This window comes from Adelges cooleyi, unplaced genomic scaffold, assembly GCF_023614345.1.
Source record: "Adelges cooleyi isolate 19-005CV unplaced genomic scaffold, UGA_ACOO_1.1 ACOO_flye_CR_arks_rails_tigmint_CR_PRNA_13, whole genome shotgun sequence".
Taxonomy (NCBI): Eukaryota; Metazoa; Arthropoda; class Insecta; order Hemiptera; family Adelgidae; genus Adelges; species Adelges cooleyi.
Window position 1 is genome coordinate 65248 of NW_026095784.1, and position 13386 is coordinate 78633.

At 28.0% G+C, this 13386-nt stretch overlaps 2 protein-coding genes across 2 annotated transcripts; one reads left to right on the forward strand and one right to left on the reverse strand.

The window, feature by feature from the left end:
* Positions 1-1484: 1484 nt before the first annotated feature.
* On the reverse strand, positions 1485-1925 carry LOC126847894 (uncharacterized). Its single transcript, XM_050588304.1, has one exon. The coding sequence runs from the start codon at positions 1923-1925 to the stop codon at positions 1485-1487; it is 441 nt and encodes a 146-aa protein (XP_050444261.1).
* A 5340-nt stretch (positions 1926-7265) lies between these two features.
* LOC126847895 (uncharacterized) lies at positions 7266-9662 on the forward strand. The gene is made up of 6 exons (XM_050588305.1): positions 7266-7376; positions 7459-7512; positions 7679-7729; positions 8530-8580; positions 8991-9083; positions 9469-9662. Exons 1-6 carry the CDS (start codon positions 7334-7336, stop codon positions 9660-9662), a joined length of 486 nt encoding a protein of 161 aa, XP_050444262.1. The 5' UTR covers positions 7266-7333.
* Positions 9663-13386: the final 3724 nt, after the last annotated feature.

Genomic DNA, 13386 nt, shown 5'->3' on the forward strand with positions numbered 1-13386 from the left:
AAAAAAATGTTGATGGTTACCTTTAACATAGTTTTTAAAAAACGATAAAAACGAAGAGTAAAGAAAAATATTATATTATAACCTATTCAAATAAAAAGTAACTTTTTAGTGATGTAATTTTGTAGAAAAGGTATAAATTAAGCATTTTCTTTAATAAAAAATATAAATTTAACTTTTTTGATATTTTAATAATTCGTCTAGTTAAATAATTAAAACTTTGGTTTGCTTTTTAAAGGTGTATTTTATACAATTTGTATGACTAATAGGTTATGATATACGAGGTGTCCAGTCTATTTCATCCCTAATGTTATTTTCTTAGAGTAACAAAGCTGTACCATACGGATCATTTGTATATAGCAGTAATCACGTTTATTAATTATGCCTTACACACTGAATAAAATATGTAGTAACTATTAAGTTGAGATTGGCAAATTTTTAAATATACCTTTTTTATTTTTCAAGGTAAATGCTATGCTGACTTCGGAAATTGTTACCTAATGTGCCGGTTTAAAGGTATATACAGAAGTATTTTACACCCAAATGAGTTTATAAAAAAAGCTAAAGTTGATGGTGAAGAGTGTCATCTAACTGATTTAAACGAAAACGTACACGTAGTCAGTTGCATTGGGGATGACCTATCAGAAACAGATCATTAATATAATAAAAAGTATTCACTTGCTTCTCAGTTTTTTATAATTTAGACCATTTATCTTAGACATTAATCCATTAAAAATTATACAGTACTATCGTTATTATATTTAAATAATTGTTCCGAACCGAACTTGTATCCAAATTATCAAATTTATTGTATCTTATAATAAACCGTTTTAGTTATGATTATAAACTCATTTGTTGTTTTTTACCTGTATACAAATTCGATTTGAAGTGGTTTTGGAAAAAGTTTTATTTCTTTTAATCATCCTATTTATTGGATGCTTATTAAAATCCATTCAAACCTTATGCCTGAACTATCAGTCTCCATAGTGTACAGTTGCCTTTTATTCAAAATTATTTATTTATAGCAAATTTAGTTGATTCTGTTCTCTATTGTGCATTCTTTGGAGTCATCAAACACACATTTTTTTTTAAACAAAAACTAATTATAACTTGATTATTATTTAAAAATTGTATTAAAATTTAAATAAAATAAATACAAAAATCCGTTTTGAAATGTGTAACGTTTAAAAATGACTGACCTGAGCGGATCTTTTGGAAAAGTAAAATGACTCACAAGATCTGGATGCATTTCAAGACTTAAACAATTTGAAATGCATTACTTTAGGATTTCTTTGTGTTCTGCGATTTTGGAAGGTATTATAATATTTTAGTGTAGACTCAAGACTAGTTTATTATTTGACCGAACAAACACAAATTGAAGTAACACGGTATTACAAGAATCGAAAAACGTCTGCTTTGTAGTGAATATATTAAACAAGTTTAATGTCTTCTTATTGTTATTATTTATCTTTGCCTTACACTCCCAACTACATGGGGTCGGCCACCCTAGTCCTACACCTCCATAGAGCTCGGTATCTTAAATCTCGTTCAATAACCCCCGCTACCATCATTTCACTCTGTTTTCCGTCCACCCATTTTTTCTTTGGTCTTCCTTTTTCACTTTTTCCCTCTACATTTATCTTCATAACACCTCTCACTGCCTCTGCCTCATCTCTTTTTATAACATGACCGAACCGTCTCAACATATTCTCTCTCGTTTTCTCCACAATTGATGCAACTCCTAGACTGCCCCTTATGGATTCTTTTCTTATTCTATCTTCCCCAGTCACTGCACTCATCCATCTTAACATTCTCGTCTCCGCTACGCTCATTCTCTGTTCCGCTTTCTTATCTACTGCCCAACATTCTGACCCATATAACATTGCTGGCCTCACTACCGAAAATTTACCTTTCAATGTTATAGGCATCTTTCTTTCACACAAAACACCCGACGCTCCCCTCCATTTTATCCATCCACAGTTAATCCTATTTTTCACATCCTCCTCGTACCCACCATTTTTCTGTACCACCGATCCTCAGTACTTAAACCTATCAACCTCACACACTTCTTCATCACTCATCCGCATTACCTGTCTTACCCTATAACCTTCTCCAAAATTAAACACGATTGACTCCGTTTTAATCCTACTAATCCCCAGTCCTTTCCATTCAAGCGCTTCTCTCCACTCTTCAAGTCTCTCACCCAATTCTTCCCAATTTTTTCCCCACTAACACCACGTCATCCGCAAACATCATACACCATGGCACATCCCCTTGTATATCTTTCGTCATCTCGTCCATTATAAAAGAGAACAAGTAAGGACTCAACGCTGAACCTTGATGCACACCAACTCTTTACTCTTGTACTTGCTCCTTCATACATTTCCTCTATTACTTTCATATACACCCTCGGAACTCCTTTCTCCCCATTAATTAACAAGTTTAATGTATGAAAGTAAATTCTATTCTGTACTAGAAAAAAAATGTGTATTATAATATTATAATATAATATCTAAATACTTGTAAATAAATAAAACTATTTCGATACACTTGACTTTTACATTTTTTTTTATTTTTGGTTATTATCATTATGTGTACATTACAACGGCGCAATAAAAGGGCAAAACAAGTACATGTATGTAAACTGTAAAGAAACATCAAAGTTAAACATTTTGACATTAACAACTGGCTGATGTGGCGAATTAGTGAAAAAAATATTCCATTAGTGATTTGATTGAATAAATATTAAACGTTATTAGCATTTTAATGCTATTAGTTATAAAAAATGATCTTGACAGCAGTCAAGACTAATTAAATTACTCATTTTTAATATAGACACATAATATAATTTTTAAAGTGATTAATAAAACTAAAAATATTTGTGTTTCTACGTTCAATCTCGGGTAAAAACATAAAAAACTGAATAACACTATCTCTCAGTCATCTCAGATTTCTACGATCTGTACACCTACAAATGCCTCTATACTTCTCTTGCCCGTTCTTTACTGGAACATGCACCGATAGTTTGGGATAACAATAGCATTGGTCATAATAACCAGCTTGAAAAAATTCAAGTAGATAAAGTCCTTCGCTTCACTTGCAACAAATGTAATATAGCTGGCCACGCTGGTTATGAAAACATTCTAAAAATTTTAAAAAGTAAATTACAATTCGATGACAATGCATTATTAATCCACACGAGGTTGTAAATTCCACCATCAAGGGGATTAAATTGGGGTCGATTTCTTGTCAGTCGTTCCGGGTGGAATCTTGCAATTCAAAATATATATATATATATGTATATATATTTATTTAAATGTACAATGTACATACGAAAACGATCAAAATAACTTAAGTAGATTAAAAAATTAATCTAAAAATAACGTTTTTATACGTCTTAAAAAGAGTAAAATAACCCTCCGGGGGTCTTGATAACCAAATAGGACAGGCGAACTAGAAAAACGTGGGGCGCATCTTTCTACTTAGATATTAAAACCTAAGCTTTCATGCTAATGCATTAAGTTGTCTCTCACAATGCTGTCTCTCTAACCGAACGGATCGGAAAGTGATGGTATGACTTTTTATCGGAAATGAAATTTAATGGATTTCCGTGCCACTTGCCTTAAATTTCACTGCGAATTGGAAAGACTTAATTGCTATTCTCTCCAAAGTTTGTTTTATGTAGGTTGCTTCAATTTGTTTGTTAACTACCTACTTGCTTAACATTTAAAGTAATATGGTGCTCAATTTCACATGACATGTCATTAAGTATTATTTTATTTAGAAGAGAAATAATGATTGTGCATGAATTATGAGTTCAGGTAGTAAGTTATTAATGAGAAGAGAATGTTATTATATATTAAGACGTGTGAAGTAGTAAAGATGCGCCTCACGTTTTTCTAGTCCACCTGTCCTATTTGGTTATCAAGACCCCCGGGGGTTATTTTATACTTTTTAAGGCGCATAAAAACGTTATTTTTAGATTAATTTTTTATTTTCTGGGTCCTATATTTCCTATATTTTTATCAAGTTATAAGTTTCCATGCATGGTATATACATATATATATATATATACCTTTCAATTTTGTACTTGAATGCTTATATAAAATAGCGTAATACATTTGATGTAAGACATTCGTTTTCTTGGAGACTATGAATATTTTGAAAACAATTTGTTTCCTACGCTTGTAGACAGAGTTTTTTAAATACTCACAAAAGTTTAACTTAATCCCTTATTAATAGAATATATTAGAATTTAGTTTTTTTTTCCAAATAGGATCATGTTTTTTTTAATTTCATAATATGTAAACAAATTTTTAAAAAATGTTACCGTTAGAATTTTTATATTTTTTTAACATTGTAGTAAATGTTACATTTTACACTTATAATAAATGGTTGTAACATGATGTATTTGCTTTTTTCAAAGAAAATTAGAGTGAATAAATAAACATTTGGTTCAGTGTAATGTCAAATAATTTAGTCTTTTAAGTATTTTCAATGTATAAAATTATCGTCCACCATTTGTTTTTTGTTTGCATAAATGTGAACAATTGATTACATTGTTACAAATATTTTAATGTTTACCGTGTCTGAATTTAAAATGCTTAAACAGAGAAAATCTTTAATTAATCGTTTTAACTATAACTTTTAAGAAATATTTGAATTTTGAACCATTTTGCACTATTTCTAACTTAAAAATTACGTCGCTAAATTAATTTTTAAAAATAGGCAAATAAGTTCTAATTATGTACCGAATTTTTTACTTTACGCACAAAAATCGGGCAATTAGTAATATTATTTGAGTATTAATAATACAAAACAAGTTCAGTATATAGTGTGTTATAATACCAACGAATTGGTTAAAGTTACATATTTTAAATGTTTTCCGGTTTATTAATTAAACTTAACTAATAGGTGTTGTATGACATTAATACATTAACTTGACCTCTAAAGGCTTAGTTCAAGTGTTATATATATCAATAAATATAATGTATAAACTATCTCTTCCTTAGTAAATAGTAAGGCTAAAACACCACTCAGAAGTGGAAAACCTTTCATTATGCATATTATAATATGTTATTATAATAACTGTTTAAAAATATATATAACTATATATTTTTTATTGTATCTGGAAATTGTAACAAATAGAACGGTTATTTTCTTGTTCGTTTGCAGAATATTTTAACCAGAGGCCCAAATTTAGGTTTCAAATTGTAAAATACATTATGTTTTATTTTATACTCTGAATTTCACTTGTATGAAAGGCATAGAAAAGTGTAAAAAAACACAAATCTAGAAAATATATTTTTTTGAGTCGTATTTACATTAAATTCGTATCGATATGAAAAACCGTTGAAGTATTATGTGTAAAACACACCACTATTTTCATTTTTTTTTTTTAAGGTCATATTTTTTAAGTTTCGCAACGACGTGAGAAACAATTGACACTTGATAATGGTCTATGTACCCAAATTTTTCTTACTATCAAATGAGTTAGCATATATAAGACCTTGGAGTGTTATGTGTAAGACACACGACTATTTTCATTTTATTTAATGTCTTATTTTTTAAGTTTCGTATCGATGAGAACAACATATGAGTAATATTACACAGTGCTGTGTAGAAATATAAAAACAATAGCCTAAACTTTCCTTTACACCTGTATACATGAAATATACTTGCGTATTGCAAAACCTATACCGATTTTACTGTTTCGGGAAAAAACCACAAAACAAATCACTTTTAAACGGTTGTTTTAACATACAAGTTCACAAGAGTTCTACGAAAATTCCAGAACTAGTAAGTAATTAATGCATTTTTATTAAGTTTTTCTTAAAAACTATTTTTTTATTTTCGTGTTTAGATTTGCGATAAACTTTTAACCACTAGGCTAATTTTATTAATAATATAGTACAGAAATTGTACACCGTGTTTTGTAAATATTTTTAAATTATCATTCAAAATCAGGAAAAATAATTTTAATAAAAATGTGTATATAGTTCAACTTAAATTAAGGAACAATAGGCAAACCTTTAAAAAAAAGTTTTCCAGCCGAGTCTGCAACCACGAAAGAGCATTTTCATGTCTCGTTGAAGCACCGAATAAATGTAGAGTTGTGGTGGAATTATTGATAATGATATAGTATATTAAGAAGCAGTAACAAGCTAGTATATTAAAACATCAAGTTTCTGGCTAATATTGTAGTGTTTAATATTTGGCTTAAAACAATTCATACAGAATTTGGGCCCTTAAACTGTTTTGAAATTATTATTTAGTTCTAATTTGAACGTTGAACGTACAACATATCTCTTAACTCCTATATCTTACCCCTATCCCCTACCCCCTAACAATCACCCCCTATCTCCCACCCTTATCTCTCATTCCCCTATCTCGTACCTCTATCCTTACCCCTATCCTTACCCCTAACTTCTACCCCCCCCTTCTATCTCTCCCTCTTCTATCTCCTACCGCTATCTCTTTTTTTTAATTTATGCCATTAATTTTTTTTATTTATGTCAATATATTGTTTAAATAAAAACATTTATTATTAGAGTAGTATTTAATGAGATGTTCTTTGTTGTTATGTAAGATGGAGAGGAAATCATAAACTATGTTTCTGCTACACTCTAAAATTTTCATAATGTAACTACTGCCGTTTTTCCCCTGTACCCTTCATATAATATTTAGATCAGAGACATAACCTAAAATGTGCCTATAAATTAGCTACATCAAGTTATTGGTTTAGTGATTTAGAAGTTATCATTTTAAAACGAAAACCCTCTCAGCTTCGCATCGGAGCCAATAATTAATAATTGAAGACTATGTCTAATACAAAAGGCTATTATGTTTATTATTTTTTGCAGATAAAAATGAAACATTTTTGTGTTTTAATATTACTCGTTGTTGTAAATGTCTTAGCAGATAAAAAAAGTAATTATTGTTTATTTTATTTTTTACACTACCTACTAGGAGTAATTAAAAATCGAATAATTAATTTTTTCGCAGTTGATTATAAAAGGGAGTTTGTCTACACAAGTTGGTCATCTTTTTTTTTTTGCTATCATATTAACCTTTGATTTTAAATGTTTGCATATATTTATTTAAATTTATTTATTACAGATAGACAAATGAAGCAGATAAAAGGTCGTGATGGTACGTACACTTATTTTTTGAATTTATTTGTTACCTCAACTCATTATTTTCTTATTCTAGCTCTTTTGGTACCGGTAATTACAAACATTGTTTGTGGAACTACACCGATGGGTAATTATAATTATTACAGTATTTGAAAGTGTTAGGTTAGGACTTAAGTACAAACCTCTAAAAAGTTTATGTTATGCAAATTTTAGTGAAACTGTCATATATGTTTGCTGGACCAGGTAATAATTTTTCTCAAATATATGGACGTGTCTGAACATAGTTGTTTGATATAAGTATATAATGTTCTCGTTATAATTTCAGCAAAGGCAATGGATATCGATAAAGGCAATGAAAAATACGAAGAAATACTGCAGCGTAATTACTCTTAAACATTTTAAATTTAAAATCTTTACACAGAAATGCATGCACAATTTATATAAATTCAGATTTTTATTATGTACCAACATATGTACTTCTATAATAAGAAAACATGTACAATAGTGTTGTAAAAATTAATTAATATACTTTTTTTTAATTTTAGAAGGCATAGATTCCCAGAAAGAATTGCAAAAAGAATTAACCACCTCGTTAGGTAAATTTAATAATTTGTCAATACACAATTTCAAAAAATGATAGTCGTTTATTTCTAAGCAAAATAGCTGAAAATTTGATTTGAGTTCTTAAATCTTAAAGCTATATGTTTTTTTACTAGAAGTTTCGATGATTGTTCGTAGTATAATCATTATTCAAATGCCTAATAACTAGTCTAAATAAATGTAGTTTTAGATACTGTTATAGATAAAACATAAAACTGGTTTTCAGTTATTTAATGATTTTTGTTACAGGTGTCTCTGTTTCTGAAAAAGGTAATTACGTTAACCACAAAATATAACCCTAAGTTTTTTTATTGTAATTAAATGATTGTGCGTTATTTGTTACTAGGTAAAATACTATTCTTAATCTGAAATATTTTAGCCAAATATGCGTCAATAGGTTTATAGGTCCTCCATAACTTCATTCCTAAGCAAAATATATAGATAGAATGGCTAATAATAGATGAATAGTTTGTTACGTTTTAATTATTCATATCATATTTCATTACCAATATAAAATTTTAAATATTTTTGGCATTACTACCGTGTTAGCGTTTTGAGTTTTGACCGTCAGACAAGTCTTATATACACCGTCCAATAGCAGAAAAGTATATTTTAACAGAAAAAATCATTAGGTATTTACTTGCTGCTATCCGTTTGCTTGTTACATTTGAAGATGGTGTCGACCTATTAGTATTAAATAACCACTGTCATTAAGTTGCATATTTTAATTTTATTTATGCTAATTTTCTTATTTGAAACTTTTTTTATAGCTTAACTCATTATTTGTTTTTACTAGGTCTAGTACGTACAGCAATGAGAAAATTTGGTTGGACATGTGATTCAAAGGGTAGTTATTATAATTATATATAAAACATAAAAATAATGCTTTTCAAACCGTATTAATTGTGATAAAAAAATGTAGCGTTGATGTATGAAAATTAGTCAGTGATATATTTTTGCTTAGATGCAATGCAGAATATTATTCTTACGTTATATTTTTTTAATTGTAAAAAGAAAAAGAAATTGTTCAACGGCATATGTGAAACAAACTGTAGTATTATTTAAAAACCTATGGCTTGATAAAGTAGTGAATATTTACAAGGTTATACTTGTTTAATTATTACATAATTATTGAAAAATTACTTACAACTAGTTCATCGTAATAACATTTGAACAACAACTTAATTATACTACATTAATTACATGAGAACTTATATATTATTTTTGTAACACACGGTTTTTTATTAAATTATACAGATGCATTTGCCTTGACTGGCTTTTTAGAAATTCAACAAGAGAGAATAAGCCTAACTAGTGAAGCTATAATTCTATCTATGAATCTTGTATTAAGTAAGTATTATATCAATTTGCAATAGTTTAATTTATGTTATACGTATATACGTATACAGGGTGTTCGACAATGATTCGACAAATTAAATAACTTTTGTACTAGTGAATATATTTAAGATTATTTTTTTATTAATTTATACTCATTAGCGCTATAAGCACCGCGTTTTTTTTTTGCACTTAACTATTTTACTTTCAATATAGCCAGTTTATTAAGAATATTTTGCTGGTCGATAACCAGCTTTGGATAATAACTTTTTAAGTTACTAAAGGTTAAATGGGAGGTGGAGTGCGGTAGAGTAAGCGCGTAGAGCTATTTTTATCAGCATATAAGACTAATAAGTTAAAAATTGGCAATTTTTTAAGTATACCTATTTTATTTTTATAGATCCAGACTATACAAATTATAGAAATTCTAAACTGATGTGTCGTTTGAAGGGTGTGTACAGAAGTATATTACACCCAGATGAGTTTACAGTAGAAGCTGAAGTTGTTGATGATAAGTGTCATCTAACTGGTATAGACAACAAATTACACGAAATCAGTGTCTTTGGGCTTGACCTATCAGAAACACATCATTAATATAGTAAAAAGATTTCACTTGCTTTTCAGTTATTTAAATTTAGATCACGAATCTTATTGTTAACTTATTCAAAATTATAAAAAACTATTGTTATTATATTTAAATTATTATTGCAAACCTCACTTGTATCCAACTTATCAAATTGTATGTATGTTATAATAAACCGTTTTACTCATGATTATAAACTCATTTGTTGCTTTTTATCTGTACACAGATTCAATAATAAGTGGTTTTGAAAATAGGTTTATATCTTTAAATCATCCTCTTTAATAGCTTATTATAATCCATTCAAGCCTGTCTTCATAGTTTAAAGTTGCCTTTTATTTGACATTATTTATTTCTACCCATTTCTTATTCTCTGGAGTAAACAAGTACACATTATAGCTTGTACAAAGCACGTCATAGGCAATCACATGTTCACTATGCTGTTTATGATATCCATATATAGGCATAGTCCGTTTATACCGATTGTCAAGAAATAAAATACCAAATAGTAGAAATTCAGTTGTAAAAGGAAAAAAAATGTTATCAATAATATTACTTATGTGTAACTAAATGTGTAGGTATTTAGTGAAAATTGACATTTATTTCATTTAAGTTGCGTTTGTTAACAGTTAATTGTAGTTTAATCATAATATAGATGAAAGCACAATGGACACTGATAAGAAAATTACATGTATTTTTATGGAAACTCACAATTTCGAAATAAATGTCAAGCAGTGCAGCATTTAAATGGGAAAAGTATAATAATCAGCAATGTATGTTAGCTGGGTATTTTAAAATAACGGGTATTTAACACGGGTCTTATACAGATTAATTGGAGAAAGTGAAAAAAATCAAATGCAAAAATTACAAAATCATCCTATTCAAATACTTTCTTTTAACTTAAATGAACTTACCGAATAAATCATGTTATACCATTCTGTACTTGAAAAAAAAATTGTATTATATTTACTATTGAGTGCGTTAGTATATAAAATACTTGATAAAAACACACAACTATTTTCATTTTTCTTACCGTCCTATTTTTTAAGCTCTCTATTGTGCATTCTTTGGAGCCATCAAACACACATTTTTTTTTAAACAAAAACTAATTATAACTTGATTATTATTTAAAAATTGTTTAAATAAAATAAATACAAAAATCCGTTTTGAAATGTGTAACGTTTAGAAATGGCTAACCTGAACGGATCTTTTGGAAGAGTAAAATTACTCACAAGATCTGGATCCATTTCAAGACTTTAACAATTTGAAATGCAACACTTTAGGATTTCTTTCTGTTCTGCGATTTCGGAAGGTATTATATTATTTTGGTGTAGACTCAAGACTAGTTTATTATTTTACCGAACAAACACAAATTGAAGTAACACAATATTACAAGAATCGAAAAACGTATGCTTCTTGGTGAGATTATTAAACAAATTTAATGTATGAAAGTAAATTCCATTCTGTACTAAAAAAAAAATTGTATTTTAATTTTATAATTTAATACTTAAATATTTGTAAATAAATAAAACTATTTCGATTCACTCGACTTTTAATTTTCGATTATTCACTATCTGTACATTAAACGGCGCAATAAAAGGGCAAAACAAGTACATGCATGTAAACTGTAAAGAAGCATCAAAGTTAAACATTTTTACAATAACAACTGACTGAAAGTGCGAAAAAATATTCCATTTGTGAATTGATTGAATAAATAATAAACTCATTTAATGCTATTAATTTTAAAGAAAGTCTAGGCAGCATAGGAGATTATTTAAATTACTCTTTTTTAAGAAATTTGAAGAAACAGAACTACCCTCAAATTATGGGTTTTTCTGAATAACATAGTTTAGACTACTGTATAATTCTTTTTTTTTCACCTAATATAGTAAGGTACACTTGAACAATTTCTATTAGTTTCGGGCAATTAGTAATATTTTTGGAGTATTAATAATACAAAACAAGTTTAGTATATAGTGTGTTATATTACCAACGAATTGGTTAAAGTTACATATTTTAAATGTTTTCCCGTTTATTAATTAGACTTAACTAAGAAGTGTTTTATGACATTAACTTGACCTCTTAAGGCTTAGTTCAAGTGTTATATATCAATGAATATAATGTATAAACTATCTCTTCCTTAGTAAATAGTAAGGCTAAAACACCACTCAGAAGTGGAGAACCTTTCATTATGCATACTATAATAACTGTATAAAAAAATATATAATTATATATTTTTTATTGTATCTGGAAATTGTGACAAATAGAACGGTTATTTTCTTGTTCGTTTGCAGAATATTTTAACCAGAGGCCCAAATTTAGGGTTCAAATTGTAAAATACATTATGTTTTATTTTATACTCTGAATTTTACTTGTATGAAAAGTGCTTGTATATTACAACAAACGATAAAGTGTGTAAAAAAACACAAATCTAGAAAACATATTTTTTTGGATCGTATTTACATTAAATTCGTATCGATATGAAAAACTGTTGAAGTATTATGTGTAAAACACACCACTATTTTCATTTTTTTTTTAAGGTCTTATTTTTCAAGTTTCGCATCGACGTGAGCAACAATTGACACTTGATAATGGACTATGTACCCAAATTTTTCTTACTATCAAATGAGTTAGCATATATAAGACCTTGGAGTGTTATGTGTAAGACACACGACTATTTTCATTTTATTTAATGTCTTATTTTTTAAGTTTCGTATCGATGAGAACAACATATGAGTAATATTACACAGTGCTGTGTAGAAATATAAAAACAATAGCTTAAACCTTCCTTTACACCTGTATACATGAAATATACTTGCGTATTGCAAAACCTATAACGATTTTACTGGTTCGGGAAAAAACCACAAAACAAATCACTTTTAAACGGTTGTTTTAACATACAAGTTCACAAGAGTTCTACCAAAATTCCAGAACTAGTAAGTAATTAATGCATTTTTATTAAGTTTTTCTCAATTACTATTTTTTTATTTTCGTGTTTAGATTTGCGATAAACTTTTAAACACTAGGCTAATTTCATTAATATTATAGTACAGAAATTGTACACCGTGTTTTGTATAGATCAGGAAGCTAACCTAAAATTTGTTTTATTTTGCCAAATATTTTAAAATTATCATTTAAAATCAGGAAAAATAATTTTTAAAAAAATGTGTATACAGTTCAACTTAAAATAAGGAACAATAGGCAAACCTTTGAAAAACAAAGTTTTTGAAATCTATACACTTTGTTTTGTAATTTGATTAACGCTCTATAAATAATTATTGTTATATATTATTGAAATACGAGTAGTACACCTTTTTATTCGTGTAGTATATGAAGGGCACAGGGGAAAAACGGTAGTAGTCACATTAAAAACATTTTTTTTTTTCAAATAGTTTTTTTTTAATTATGCCATTAATTGTTTTTATTTATGTCAATATATTGTTTAAATAAATACATTTATTATTATAATAGTATTTAATGAGACGTTTTTTGTTCTTATGTAAGAGGGAGAGGAAATCATAAACTATGTTTCTGCTGTACTCTAAAATTTTCATTATATAACTACTGCCGTTTTTCCCTTGTGCCCTTTGTGTAATATTTAGATCAGAGACATAACCTAAAATTTGCCAAAAACTTGACAAAATATTTAAAAAGTTTCCTTCGATATCAAGAAAAAAATGTTTAAAAATTTGTATATGCTTCAAATTAAAATAAGGAAAAATAAGCAAGCCTTTAAAA